This window comes from Camelus ferus, chromosome 22 (assembly GCF_009834535.1).
Source record: "Camelus ferus isolate YT-003-E chromosome 22, BCGSAC_Cfer_1.0, whole genome shotgun sequence".
Classification (NCBI taxonomy): domain Eukaryota; kingdom Metazoa; phylum Chordata; class Mammalia; order Artiodactyla; family Camelidae; genus Camelus; species Camelus ferus.
In genome coordinates, this window is record NC_045717.1 from 19,704,906 (window position 1) to 19,719,582 (window position 14,677).

General features: G+C 59.7%; 1 protein-coding gene across 1 annotated transcript; it reads right to left on the minus strand.

Annotated features, from left to right (window-relative positions):
• Nucleotides 1–1,902: 1,902 nt before the first annotated feature.
• JUNB (JunB proto-oncogene, AP-1 transcription factor subunit) lies at nt 1,903–3,751 on the minus strand. The gene has a single exon (XM_032465519.1). The coding sequence runs from the start codon at nt 3,454–3,456 to the stop codon at nt 2,413–2,415; it is 1,044 nt and encodes a 347-aa protein (XP_032321410.1). The 5' UTR covers nt 3,457–3,751; the 3' UTR covers nt 1,903–2,412.
• Between the last annotated feature and the right edge of the window lie 10,926 nt (nt 3,752–14,677).

A 14,677-nucleotide genomic window follows, 5' to 3' on the forward strand; every position in this document is an offset into this window, starting at 1 on the left:
CACCTTGTCAACAACCAGCTTGGGTTCAAATGCCTCTTAAGAGCTGTGATCTTCCCTGGGTCTCTTCAACAGCAAATTGGGAATAAAGACAACCAACCCACATCACTATACACGTTAAAAGGGATCTAAAAGTATGTGAAGCTCAGGGCCCTGTTAATGGTTATTAGGACCAGGTCCCTGGGGCTGAAAGAAGGTGGGGACTCAATCCTGAGAGCAGAACCAAGAGTGGGAACTTGATGTACACACATAGTCCCTCCTGCAAGTTCTGCCCCACCCCAGATTGGAAGGGCTTTCCATCTGCCCCGGGAGTGGAAGGATGAGAGTGAAGCTGGAAGGCAGGTGTTAGGAGCAAGACAGTGTTAGAAGGAGTGCAGTTTGATGCTGTGCATGTTCAGGGGAGTGGCTTTCCCACTCTAAGCCCCCATTTCCTTCCACAGAACAAGATTGATATGTGTATTTAATCCATAGGCCCATTATTAATATTGCTACCCACCCTAATATGCTCCAAGGTCACTCTTCTCAGCCTTGGAGTTTTATCTACACTCCCCAAGGCCCTGCGTGATCTTCCCTGACCTCATCTCTCCCTTCCTGGTTCACTCCATTGCAGCACACTGGCTTCTTGCTGTTCTTTAACAGGCTGATTTGTTCAGGCCACAGGAACTTTGCATGTGCCGTTCCCTCTGCCCAGAGAGCTGTTACTCAGGATTCTCGGGGCTTGACTTCAAATCTGAAAAATCACTTCATTAAAGGTTCATATTCCCCATCCATTCTCAGCTCAAAGCAGCTCACCTCTCCTGCCCCATCACTACTACTTTGACCAGTTTTTTCTCTTCCTAGCACTTACCACCATCTCCGAATCATGTTTGCTTGTTTATTGTCTGTCTGCCCTGGTCCAAGATTGACACCAAGGCCAGGTTGTTCAGTATTTTATAAATGAATTAATAAAGCGTCTGTTTTAACCCACCTCGCCCCTGTGGCCTGGTTTCTTGGCCTGTGTTTCCCTCTGCTGCTCTGGGGGCCTCCAGCTCCAAAGCCAACCAGACCCCCTCGGGGCTCACCAGCCTCCCTCCACCCGTCCCAGCTACGGGGGAAGCAGCCCCATGCGAGGGCGGCGGCGGCGGCGGCGGCGGCGGCGGCGCCCGGCGGCCCAAGCAGCCGCCCCGGCAGGACCAGACCTGGCAGTCGCCCCGCTCCAGGCCTGGCACCCGGGAGGGGAAACTGGCAGACGGGCACCGCCCTTCCTGGCGGGGGTGGGGGGACCGCGGCAGTCACGACGCGCAGGCAACTGCAACCCCCCGCCCGGGTCAGGTCAGACGGAGCAGGCGTGGGCGCGACAGGGCCCAGGCGCCAGCCCGATGTGGGGAGAATCTGGGGTGGCTCCCAGAGCTCAGGAGCGCGGCCCGCCCACCGCGGACTCTCTGGACCCAGGCCTGGGGCTTTCCGGGCCTCGGCAGCCTTCTGCCTGGGAAAATCCCGGCCCCCTTCCCGGCGCCGCGGCCCTGCCCGGCAGAGCGGGGGAGGGGATTCCCGGAATCTGCCCGGAGACCGCCGTCGCGTCACTGGGCAGAATCGGCCCATGTTTGGACAGCGCTTCCGCTGCGTCAGCGGGGAAAGCCCCGGCGCGCGCGGCTGGGCGGGGCCGCGCCCGCGCACTGCGCGTTTCGCCCCAGGCATCCCGGCCTCTGGTGCTGGCTGGCTGGACCGCGTAACCGCGCTGGACCTCCCAACCTGGAAGATGAGGGGACGCAAGAAGGGTTGGACACCTGAAGTGGGGCCGCAAGATGCCTGAACAGAGCTGGCGAGGATGACACGTACTAGAACGAGGCACAAACAGCAGTGGGTTGGGGGCCGCCCAGTACTCTTCCCTCCGCCCGCCCGGCTTGGAAAAAAAGACAACAGAAATTAATAAAGAACCTTTTTTTTCTTTACTTAAATAGATTCAATAAAAAGTCCGAACAACAAACGCACACACACACACAAACACATCAAAATAAACTCTTTAGATAACAAGTGCGTGTTTCTTTTCCACAGTACGTTGCAGAGGGGGAGGGCAGGGGGCGGAGGTCCCCTCCCCAGTATCCCCGCGGGCTTGAGTACCAGGCGGCGGGGCCAGCTCCGCCGCCATCGCCCCCTCCTCCCCTCCCTGTTAAATACACAAATATATTATATCCAATATGAATTGAGTCTTTCCAGCAAGAAAAAAAAACATACAAAAAACGTGGAAGGGGGGCTTGTAAACGTCGAGGTGGAAGGACTGGGCGCAGAGCGGGCGAGCAGGAGTCCAGTGTGGTTTGCGGCGCCCCCAGGTCCCAAGGCCGGTGCCCACCGCCTGCCCCCTTGCCCCATGGGAGGCGGGCGCCCAGCCGTCCAGGCTGGGGAAATGTCCGTAAGGAGGGGGTATGGGGGGGGCGCTCAGAAGGCGTGTCCCTTGACCCCAAGCAGCAGCTGGCAGCCGTTGCTGACGTGGGTCATGACCTTCTGTTTGAGCTGGGCCACCTGCTCCCGGAGGAGGCCGGCAGTGCTGGACAGCCCCGCGTTCTCGGCCTTGAGTGTCTTCACCTTGTCCTCCAGGCGCGCGATACGCTCCAGCTTCCGCTTCCGGCACTTAGTGGCCGCCAGCCGGTTCCGCAGCCGCTTGCGCTCTACTTTGATGCGCTCCTGGTCTTCCATGTTGATGGGGGACACTGGCGGCGTGGCGTCGCGACTGCGCGCCTCAGGCACGGTCTGCGGTTCCTCCTTGAAGGTGGAGGCGCCGCGACCCAGGCCCAGCTGCGCAGGGTGGCCACCGGCGAAGGGCGGCGCGTGTGGGAGGTAGCTGATGGTGGCCGTCGGGTATGAGCTCCCAGTGCCGACGGCGGTCCCGGCGCCTCCGGAGGGCGCAGAGGCTGGAGAATAGCTGCTGAGGTTGGTGTAGACGGGAGGCGGCTCCGGGCCGGCGTAGACACCCGCGGGCCCGGCCGGGGGACCCCCGCTGGCGCCCAGGGACACGTTGGGGGGTGTCACGTGGTTCATCTTGTGCAGGTCGTCCAGGGCTTTTACAAAGCCGTCGGCGAAGCCTTCCTGCTCCTCGGTGACGCCGCCCCCTGCGCCCCCCGCACCTCCACCGCTGCCACCCCCGCGGGGGTAAAAGTACTGTCCCGGAGGCGTGGGCGTTGTCGTGATCACGCCGTTGCTGTTGGGGACGATCAGGCGCTCCAGCTCCGATGAGGCGAGCTTGAGCGACGCGCCTGTGTCTGAGCCCTGGCCGGAAAAGTAGCTGCCGCCACCGCTGCCCTCTGGGCCGGGACCCCGCGCCCCGGGTGCTTTGAGATTTCGGTAGGGGTCGGCCAGGTTGAGCGCCAGGCTGGGTTTCAGGAGTTTGTAGTCGTGTAGAGAGAGGCCGCCAGGAGTCCGGCCGTATCCCGCCGCTGCGTATGAGTCGTCGTGGTAGAAGGGCTGTTCCATTTTAGTGCACATCCGGCCGGCCCGGGCGGTCTGAGGGGGTCCCTGCGGGGCCGCCCCGGGCCTCGCTGCAGCGAGCGGCGCGCTGTCCGCGGCGGTAGCTGGACTGGGTGGCTGGACGCGGGTTCCTAGGGGCTGGCACAGGCTGGGAGAGGCCAGCGGCGGCAGTGCGCGGAAGCTCTGTGCGGCTTCTCGAGCCCCCCTACCCCTCTCTAGTGCGCTCGCTTTCTTGGTGTCGCTTCCCCCTTGCTCCCTGCTCCCAGCTGGCTCCGATGGTGGCCTGGCCGCGCTCAAGGTCCCAGCCGCTCAGCCGGAGCCACAAGCCTTTATACGGCGATTGTCAGCTGCGGAAGTGCACTCCGATTGGCCGTCGCCGGAGCCAGGCCCCCGCGCCCCCCTCCTGGAGCGTGGGGAAGGGGAGGAGGCGGCTCGCGTCACTGTCAGGAAGCGCGTGTCCTTGTAAACAGCGGCCACGGGCTGGGTGGCTCGGCAAGGCTGCAGGGGGAGGGGCTCAGGGGACCCTGGGGTGCACAACGAAGGGGGTGCTGGAGAGGTCTGAGACACACGGGGAGAGGCTCCAGGGAGGCCGATAATTTCCCTGGAATACGCAATGAGGGTTAGGAGGAACTGGTACAGAGCAAGTGTGTGTGTGTTGAGGGGGTGGTCCTGGAGGGCGCGCTGAAGGCCTGAGGGATCCGGAGTATCCCAGAGGGGCTGAAGGGCTGAGAATGCACTGAGAGATCCCGCAAAGGAGAGACAGGAGAGCTAAGCAGGGTAGCCCCAGGAAGGGTAGGGAGACGCCTGACTCAGGAATTGAGTAGTTGTCCTGAGTCCAGAAGGGTTAAAGGACTGGAATTTTCACGGGAGGAACTGACCCCAGGAAAAGTGAGGAGGAGAGACCAAAGGGGTACACGGGAGTGGCTGGAGAACCCCACTATGCAAAAAAATGAGTAGGGGTCCTGGAGTCCCTGGGAGAGACTGAGTCCCCCACAAGTGGGAATGGGAAAGAATTGGGGGAATCTAGATATGCAGAGAGTGGGTGAGGGTCCTGGGGTATACTGAGTCAAGGAAAATACGTGGAGTAGAAGATTGGGACACTGTCAGAGGTTGGGGGGTCACTGGGCTCACCTTTGAAGCCCCGATGAAGGATAATTAGAAAGGTCAGGGCACTCCTTCAGAGCTGAGATGACACTGACAGAGGGTGCCCGGTTGAGACATAAAAGAAGGAGGGGTCTTTGTGGATCCTGGGGACAAGGACTGCTGGATCTTCCATGATCGGCACCCCTTCTCGTGGGTGAACTCTAGGTGCCTGTATACTCTGTTCCCACCTCAAAGCCCTCCCCCAGTGACCCAGGGCTTGACTGATACCGTGTCGGCTCCTGGTGCCTAGACCCAGCCCGACGGCCGGGGCGCGGTCGCCCAACCCCACTCCTTCCTTAGAAACAGGCTGGGGAAAGAGCGCTGCGGCAGGAAGTGTGGCAACAGCCCCGGGGGAAGGAGCCCGGCCCTGCCTCCGTCACTCGAATCCTACGGGACCATGCGCCCCACCCTGGGTCCAGCTGCGTTCAGAGCCTCGGAAGAGGAACCTAGGCTTGAGACCCCCAGGAGACGAGGGTGCGCCGAACACGCCCAGCTGCTGAGGCCTCCAGTCACCGACCCCCACCCAACAATGGTTCAGCCCTCGGCGCCGGCAGGCGATTGTGGAGGCTGGCGGTCCGGGGACGATTCCATTGGCCCGACAGAGGGGGACTCACGGGGAGCGGGGCCTGGTCGCCTTGGCAACAGGCTGGAGTCCGCGGGCAGGACTGGGGGCGGGGCGGCCCCCGGAGTCTCTCCTCGACGCCCATATTAGGGCACAGGAAGGGGTGTGGTCAGCCCTGTCCTGGGGCCCCCGGCCTGCAGCCGGGAGCCCGGGTATCTGCCAGGTCCCAGGGCGCGCCAGGGCCCCCGAACGGCTAGTCCCGACCAGCCCCGGTCGCCGCCCCCGGGGCCCCCACGGCCGCCTGGCCCGGCCCCACCCAGCCGCTCTGGAGCTACGTCCTGCCAGGCCCTGCCCGGCCCGACCCAGCCTGGCAGGTCCCCGCCTGCCCGCGGGCCTGGGTCGGACTTCGCCCCCGGCCCGACCCGACAGGGCGTGGAAGGGGCGGGCCAATGCCTCGAGGAGACCCCGGCGCCTTGGTGGGCTGGCACGGCTGCCTTGTACCTCGAGCAGGGTGCCCTTGCTTTCTGTCAGGAGGTCTGGGGTCCTTCCCCACATTCATCTCTAGGGGCTGGGGTGCCCCCTCTTTCACTCATGTGCGTGAGAGGCCCTACTCCTGTTTTCGTGTGTGTGGGGGTGGGGTCTCCTCACCATTCAGAATACCTAAAGGGGGGATCCACCCCCTCATCTGAGGGCATTCCTCCTCTCCAGACAGAAGGGACCTGAAAATCCAAGGGGAGAATCTGAAAGAACCCCTCCAGAGCCCCTTCCCCAGGAATGAGTGAAGGTTTCGATGATGAGGCTTCTAGTTAGACCTAAGGTGAGACTTCCAAGCAGATAGGATATGAGCCACTAGAACCAGAGGTGAGAAGCTCAGTCTCTTCCTCTCCACTCCCGCCACATCTCAACCTCTCTGTCTTTCTCCGAGGGAGAGAGAGAGAGAGACCTCTGTCTTTGGAGAGCATGAAGTTTCTTTAGGGTAGAAAGAGGCTGAGAGAGAAGGGCTAGCTAGCCTTCATAGGGCAGACACAGAGCTCACCAAGTGTGGAGGGAAGGAAAATGAAAGAGGCAAAAGAGAAACTGAGCTCTGTGGGGGCAGGGGGAAGTCCAGCAGAGCAGTGGCCTTGGGGAGGAAGGTCCCATGAAGAGCTGGGGGTGTCCCCATCTTTGGAGGGTCCTTGTGACCCCTGGGTACCCCCCTCCCCTCCTCCTCTTATTTGAACGCTCACTCCCCTCCCCCGCCCCAGGCTCAAGGGAGATTCCAGTGGCCACGGAGTCTGGCAGGCACTCTGCCAGGCCTGTGTCTCCCGCCCATGCTAATAACTGCAGCTGACATCTGGCTGGGCCCTGCGGGGGCGCAGCGGGCAGCGTTGGGGGGCTGGGCAGATCTGGCCAGAGGGCAGCATCTCAGGAAGCCAACCTGCAGGTCCCACAGGCCAGGAGGCCACAGTGAGTCAGCCCTGACCAGTGCTGAGGCTGGCCATGCCAGGGAGAGAGGTGAGGCAGGCCCAGTGAGGGCAGAGTTGGAGGGCAACAACCGAGCAGGGATGTATGGGGGTGGGGGTCAGGGCTGGGAGAGATGCAGGGTAAGAGTCATGCAGACACATGGCACTACTCAGAGACACTGAAGATAGGCAGACAGATTGAGAAACAATAATTATTATTTTAATAGCTAACACTTATATGGCTCTTACCATAGGTCAGGCACTCTTCTAAGTGGTTTACATAGAATAACTCCCTGCCTGCTTCCAACAACCCAGCAAAATGCATGCCATTTGTGTCCCCATTTAACAAACTAGAAAACTTAGTCCCAGGAAGGTAAGGAACTTGCCTGATGTTCCAACATCTGTAACTGCTGGACTTGAGATAGAACGTCAGCCACTTCTGGGTGGATAATCACAACCAGAGATGCATTTATGGAGTACCAACCATATGCCAAGCTCTGCAGACCTTTGCACAGAGGGTCTCCTTTATCCAGAGATAAATGGGGTTGGGCACAGGGCGGAGGGGTGCTGGTGTTTGGGGGCAGGCCAGCATGCCAGAGTGGGGTCCTGTCACTCCATGCACTCTGCATGGGTGTTTGAGCAGGGGGTGGGGATTGGACAAGTGAGGGAGGGCGGGGGCCCAGCTGAGCTGGTACAGCCGGTTCCAGGCCCCTGCCAGTCTCACCCTTGTGGCCTGGGCGCCACCCCCTCACGCCGCCCCACTGGCGCCAAGGCCAGCCTGTGAGGAGGGTGTGAGGAGAGCCCCCTCCTCCGTCTGCCCTGGGTGCCCAGACTAGCAGCTGGGTACTGCCCAGGCCTTGGGCTCCAGACCAGCCTCTGGCTGAGGAGTCTGAGCCCAGGCTTTGCTCGTGCCCAGGGGCCCTGGGGCCCGGGGGACTGGATAAGGAGGAAGTTCACCCACCCCCACCCACGGGTCTCTCTGGGGCTTTTGGCCCTGGCAGGAGGGACTTCTCCTTCTTATAAATAGCCTGGTGACCCCCTCCTCCCTGGCCCTACTGGCCGGCAGGGCCCTCACCAGGAAGCTGGGCTGGGGGCTGCCTGTGAGTCAGCCAGTGCGCAGGCCAGGGCGAGAACCCACAAGTTAGAGCACCCAGGCTCCCTCATCCCTGCCCCTGGGTGTGGACAGGCAGCTGGCAGGAAGAAGCTAAGAATCCTAGAGGCCCTCCCCCAGGAACCCCTGGCTTGCCAGCTGCTTCCCTCCCCCACCTCTGTGGTTTAGGGGGTCCCTCACCCCTCTCCTGGAGAGGAAGCTGCCTGGTTTTCTTGGAAGCAGGAAGGAGTCTGTCTCCTCAGGCTGACTCAGCTGGGCATGAGGGGAGTTTCCCACAAAGTTGTTTCTGTCCACCCCCCCAGCTGCTGGTGAGGTCTTGGGGGGCCTGAGCATGGCAGAGATCCTGGGTGCCCCATTGACAGGGCATGTGCTAAGGAAACAGGCCCACACCCCACTGAGACTGGGGCTGCTGAGCCAGGCCTCCTAGGGGAAGTGACAAACAACAGGGAGGGAGGGGGGCGATGTTTGGAGAGAGGAAGCACCAGGATCTCCGGGTGGGGGTAGAGATGGGTTGGGAAGCCCAGAGCCCCAAGGCACCTCAGCATGGTCCAGAAGCACGCATGTGTGTCTGGCTAGCTGTGGGTTTGTGTGTGGCTGGCCTGTTGGGGCGTGTGAGAGTGTGTGTGAGGCCTGTCTTCTCAGGGCATGTATCTTTGTGTTGGCCCAACCCTAGAGGGGTGTGTAGGGCCTGTCTACTTTGGGGGGGGGGGGCGAGGAATGTGTGTGTGTGTGTGTGTGTGTGTGTGTGGTCTATGGAATAAGTTGCATGTGGCTGGCCTATATGCATACATGTAGGTTGTTTTGGAGTTCACGTGGCTAACCTATTTGTGTCTGGTGTGTCTGTGTGTGTGTGAGGTACATGGCTTGCCTGTGTGAGGTCTGTGTGTGTGTGAGGTCTGTAGCTGGTGTGTGTCTGTGTCTGTGTCTTTGGCTGGTCTATGTGTGTGTGTCTATGTGGGCTCTGTGGCTGGTTGTGTGTGTGTGTGTTAGCCAACAGGTTCTGTCAGGGTGTCTCTTTGCCAGCGTGTTTATGAATGTCCAGCTGTGGCCTGTCCCTGCTTCTTTATGCTGGGTGTGACTGTCTGGCCAGACCATGCCTGTGAATATGTCAGTCTGTCTGCTTACATCTGCCCAAACTGTCTGAGGGTCTGACGTGCGTGTTATCGGTGAGGGACAGTGAATCTGTAAGGCTGAGTCTTGGCATCTCTGAGTGTGGGTGGGGGCGGGGGGCTATCTGTCCCGCTGTGTACATGTCCTTCCCATCCCTCTCTCCATAGGTTGATGTTTGTCTCTCTTGCCTCTGAGTATCTTTTTGAGTCGGTGATCTTGCTAGCGTGTGTGCATGTGTGTTGCCTTCTCTCGTTGCAGGATCTGATAGTGTCTGAACATCTCTCGTGCAGCTTTTGAGGCGCTTGTGCTAAAAGTGACTGTCCTTTCTCCCTGAGTCTATCAACATACATGTGTCTCCCATTTGCATCTGACACATGGTTCTCGGTGTGTCCGTCCTGCCTGTGTGCTTCTGGCCTGTCACATTTGTCTCCAAGCGCCTATGAGCGTGCCGCTGTCTGCCCGGCTATGTGCTTCTCGTCTGAATGTCAATGTCCGTGTTTGTCAGTGGGTCCATTGTGCCTGTATGCCGAGTTGATTTATCTGTGCCACACACCCCCTGCCTTTATGCTTCTGGCTTGCTGGTGTCTTTGTGTATTTGGCAGCATTTCAGTCTTGCTCTTGAGACTGCCCTGTCACTGTGTCTGTTTAACAGCTGTCTTGTCCAGATGTATGTCTGGTCCTGTCAGTGTGTCCCTGGTTGGCAGTCTCTTGGTGGCCAGGGTGACAGGGGTTGTGTGTGTGTGGACTGGCTCTCTCGGGGTGACTGTGTATTTGTACACTCCTTGCCACCCCCCGCAAGTCTGGCCACTCTGGGCCATGTTTACTCTGCCCCCAGCCGATTTCTGCCTGCCCTGCCCGGGGAGGGGCTGACCCTCCCGTCTGTCCAGCCAGCAGTCCACAGGATGTTCCCGAGACGCTGTCTCCGCCGACATCCCCTCCCTTCAGCCACCCTCGGGTCAGGACCCAGGCGTCCAGGGTGGCGGGGGTAGGGCTGCAGCATGGGGGGGGCCTGCGGCGTGGGGGGCTTGTCAGGTCCCCAGAATAGGGTGGGGGATGGGGAGGGCGACGGGTTCAACAGGTTCCGCCTCATTCCTACCCCGCCTCTCACTTCCTGGGTGCCTGCCCCGGGCAGGGGGTGGACGGGATGAACCCCATGGCCTCATAGTGCCTGGGTGGGGCATGGCCTGCCCCACAAGGACTCGCTTCTGCTGGGCACTCTAACACCCAGGCCTGAAAGACAGGAAGAGCCTGGGTCCTTCTGCCGGCCAAGCCCCTCCCTGCTTCTGTGCCCAGCTCTGGAAACAAAGCGTCCAATCTATTATTCACTTAATCCCACGAGGCCACAATAAGCCGGTCATAATTATCCCCCATTTTCAGATGGGGAAACTGAGGCCTAGAGAGCAATGAGGGCAGAGGCAGGATTTGAACCCAACTCCGCATGCTACGCAAGACCCCCCCCCCAACCAAGGCAGCTCACCAACAGCCTTCCCTCCCCTCTCTAAAAATGGTACATATAGGGTGGAGTACGAACCCAGGCCCCACGAGGCCCGGCTCAAGGGGGCGCCTGGCTTGCTCTGAGTCAAAAGGGGCCCCTGGATGAATAAGAAAACGGCTTTAACCGTTTCATTGCCACGACAGGCTCTGCCAAAACTTCCTGTGGGCTGGCGGGGAGGGGCTGGGGGCTGGGTTCCCGGAGGTCTAGGGGGGTAGGCCCTGCCAATTCACGGTGGGGGAACGCCGCTAGTGACCTTGGCAGCGGTTGGCTAAGGGAAGACACCAGACACGACCCTCGCTGGAGGGAGGGCCCCTCCCCGCGAAGCTTGAAGTCCCTACTACTTGGTTCTCAGTTCCCACTGCCTGGAAGAGGGGTCTCAGAGTCCGCAGCCCCCTCCCCAGGGTCTTGAGTCACACGCGGGGAAAGCCTCGAGGGGTGAGTCACGGGGTGGGGAAGGGGGAGAAAGGTCGGCTGCGGCCAGGGGACCCTCGGGCTACCCTGAGTCACGCAGCCCCTTCTCCAGAGACCAGGAGCGGGAAGCGCATTGTCGGGTGGACTATGGAGCTGGAGGAAGAGCGGTAAGGGGGAGGAAGCACGCGCCCGAGCCGCGCGGGAAGCTCCGGTTCCCATAGTAACTGGAGGGGTCTCTCAGCTCTCTGGCTGGGGTTCCTCCCTCGGCAGGGACGGTCCCTGCGCACTGGGGAAGCCCCCGCGCGCTCTGTCGAGGGGCCACAAGTTTCAGGTCGGGCAGGAAGGGGTTAACGGCAGCCTCCACCACCCTCCTCCAGGGTTTCACCCGCGCCCAAAGTCCCCGTGCGGGGTGGGGCCGTGTCCCGCGCGCTCCCAACCCCCGCGGCCGCCCACGCACGGACGCACGCACGCACGCAATTAGCCCATCCCCCCGCGCTCGCAGGCATGACCGCGTCGGGCTCCACGCACGCAGCGACCCCCGTCGTGCTTCACGTCACGCACGACGCACGCGCCCCCGCAGCGCGGGGCGGAGCCCTCTGCTCTGAGAGCGATAGGACGCGGGGCAATTTACAACGCCCCCTGAGCACATAACCGCCTCCCTTGAGCACGCTGTCTCGTGTGACTTTGACACCTCCCCAAGGTCACAAACTCTCTGATCCACAGTGTCACGCGGACACAGGATACACCTGCCACACGTTGGCACAAACCTTCACTAGTCCAACCAACCCCCCAGCGAACGCGGGCAGGGTCATGCTGTCACACACGACACACAGGTACATCTATCACATACCATTTCTGGTGGGGACACAGGGCCATCTTCATACACAGATAGGTGGCATATACAGACACTCCGATAAAGCCACAACATCAAGGTGCACACAGATAAAAGTAAGACACGAAGTAAGACACAAACAGATAAAAGTCTTGGACATCAGGACTCCAGCTATCACACAGCCACTCCTCTCCATGGAGATTGTAGAGGCACAGAGACATAGGAGGGAGACAGACACAGTGGTCATGCTGTCACAGGGACAAATAGGGCACGTGAAGTAAAGTAGGGTCACAGACACCACAAGTCCACACCCAGGGACACCAGATTGTCTTGGGAACATGGACAAACAAAGGGCACACATGACAGGGTCACGCTTTCACAGAAAGATACATGATGGAGAGAAAGTAGGACATGGTCACATTGAAAAACTACCTAAAGCCAGGTTGAGGTACTGACTGTCATACATTCACTTCTCACACAAACAAGACACAGGGAGACAGACACAAAGCAAGGTCCCATAAAGAGAAGCATGTGCCCTAGGCCCTGACAGCACCCAAATCACCAAATCACAGACAGCCTGTTGCATAAATTCCCAGGGCCCCAAGACACACAAAGACACAGGTAGATGCAGACACACAGGCCTGTGCACACACAATCACAGACCCACAGTCTCACACCTACATAAATGTGAACACACTTCACATGGACTCAGAGACATATACACAGACATGGGGAGGGGGTCAGGATGAGAGTCCTGGCAGAATGTCAGTGTCTGGAGGGCACAGCCTGCCAGAGTTCCTCATGGTATAGGGCCTGGTGTCCTCCGTGAGGCTGTGGTCAGCTCTGGGGGGAGGGGCACTATCTCCCAATATGTGAACCCAGGGTCCCTATCTCAGCTCTCATGACTGGGTGTCTGTCCAGATGTGAAGGCCAGAGGGGCGGGCGGGGGTCCAGCTGTAGCCACAGGGAGGGGCTGAGTCACTCGCTTCCCAGCAGTACAGCCCAGGCTGGGCCCAGCTGTTCCTGGAAACCAACAGGAGGGGGTGGGGTCCCCAAACCAGCTGGGGGCTGCTGGCCCAGACCCGCACTCTCTGTCCTTAATGGAGGCCCCCAGATCATACCCTAAGCTTTGGGGTTCCCTCCACCAAAAAATGGGGTTTGAATCCTCCCCCTAAATAAAGGATCCCTGATTCAAAATGAGGGTTTGTGATAACCTCTCATTGTTGAAGGCACAAGTATCCCCCAACAGTGGGGTTTCCGGAGTCCCATAATAGGGATTGCTGCTCTTCCCTGGCAACGTAGGGAGCCCCCTTCCCTGCAAAATCAGATTCCCTGCCACCCCAAATGGAGGTTTCTGGCTCCTCCCCCAAAGTGAGGGCACCCAGACCTTCCCTTAAATCTGGGGACTTTTGGGTCCTTGAACATTAATAACACCTATAATATCAGGGTAACGTTAAAACAATTCAACTCCATGCTCCAGATATTTTAGTTCCTCCTAAACATCAAGATCTCTGTGGGTTTTGCAAATATTGGGAACCCCACTCCAAATATTTGGCGGTCCCAGCATGTCCCCCAACATTGGGCAACTAGACCCTCTCAGAAATATTCCCAACCTCCCATCCTTGTAACAGCCTTAGTTCTGGCTCACCTTCCACTTCTACCTGGTGGCAGGGTGGCCCCAGTTCCCCCTATTGTCAGCACCCTCTCCTTGGTGGGTGAGGGAATAGGGGACCAGCGGCGGTTGTTCCCACGCCCGCTGGAAAGCAGTCCAGTCCGGAAGCCGGCACTACCGGCCCTTGTCCCCTTCCTCCCTACTCCCCCCTATTCTGCTCCCAGGGGATGGAGGCTGAAAACAACTCGGGAAGGGGATGTGGGTGTGTAGACGAGCCTCCAAGGCCCCTGCGTGCGTGCGGTTTGCGCGTCTGAGTGGGCTGTAACCTGGTGTCTGGTGCTAGTGATTGTATTCCTACGATGCAGCGGGATGTGCGGGGGTGGGGAGTGGTGGGAGCTGTTGTCATCCAGCCCAACCCTCTCGGGGCAGGGTCGCCGGAGCCAGACTCGGGGTTGGAGTGAGCAGCTCCTCTCCCCTCAGACCTAGACCCACCTCCAAAACAGAGCCCGCCCCTCCCCCTGGGTACAGCTAATAACCTCTAATTACTGCTCATTACCTCGCCCGTCCCGCGAGGGAGGGGCTGCCAGGGAACTCAGGCGTCAGAAGGCGCAGGCTGAGGCTTTACCCCCTCCCCTAAAGTGGGATCCACCCAGAACCTGTGTTTCCTCGCCCGCGAACCGGCAATAAAAAGAGCACTTCCCACCTAGAGTCGGATAGATTTCAACCATCTATATATTAAAATTGCTTAGCGCAGAGACTGCATACTAGGCACTCTATAAATGGTGAGTGCGATTTTATTAACTAGTATTGTTAACACTTTCTTTTAAGCCCCCTCTACTGCCCAGACGGGGTCTCAGAGTGGGCCCATCCTTTTCCCGGTAGGCTGCGTTCCTTCGGTCTGGGCGCCCCCTGGTGGGCCGTGGCGACCAGGGCGGCCTGGTTCTGGATTCTGAGGCAGGAGGAAACGGACGCAGGGCTCGGGGAGGGGAAAGTGCAGGGAAGGCTCAGTGGGAGACACATCCAGGCTAGCCAAATTGTCTAATTACTCAGGACATATGTCTGGCTGACCCATCGTGCCCTCGTCTTAGAACCACACCCGTAATCTCCTTGTCCACTCCCGGGACAAGACTATCAAATCATCCACCAGGAAGACCCCTTTAGTATCCTCCGCCTCCAAGTCCATAGTATATGTTATGGCCTGCTCCTCCCCCGTGCAGATAAAGGCTTCGATCATAATGTGGCTAGACAGCGGACTTTCTGCTGAAGGGAAGGGAAGAGAATGCGCCTGTATAATAGGGTGGAGCATCTCCGCCTCAGATGGTGAGGAATGATGGTGAGGTCTCCGCTACCCTCAAAAGAGCCGGACAAGGAGGGGCGGCAGGGTCACCCTTGGAATGCGCAAGGCTGGCCCAGACTGACCCCTAGCGGCAGGGCCGGCGCCCAACTGCTTCCCGGATCCAAGATGGCGGGACTGAAGGCCTGAGCCGGCGCCAAGAGTAGATCACGTGCCCAGGGCGGGGC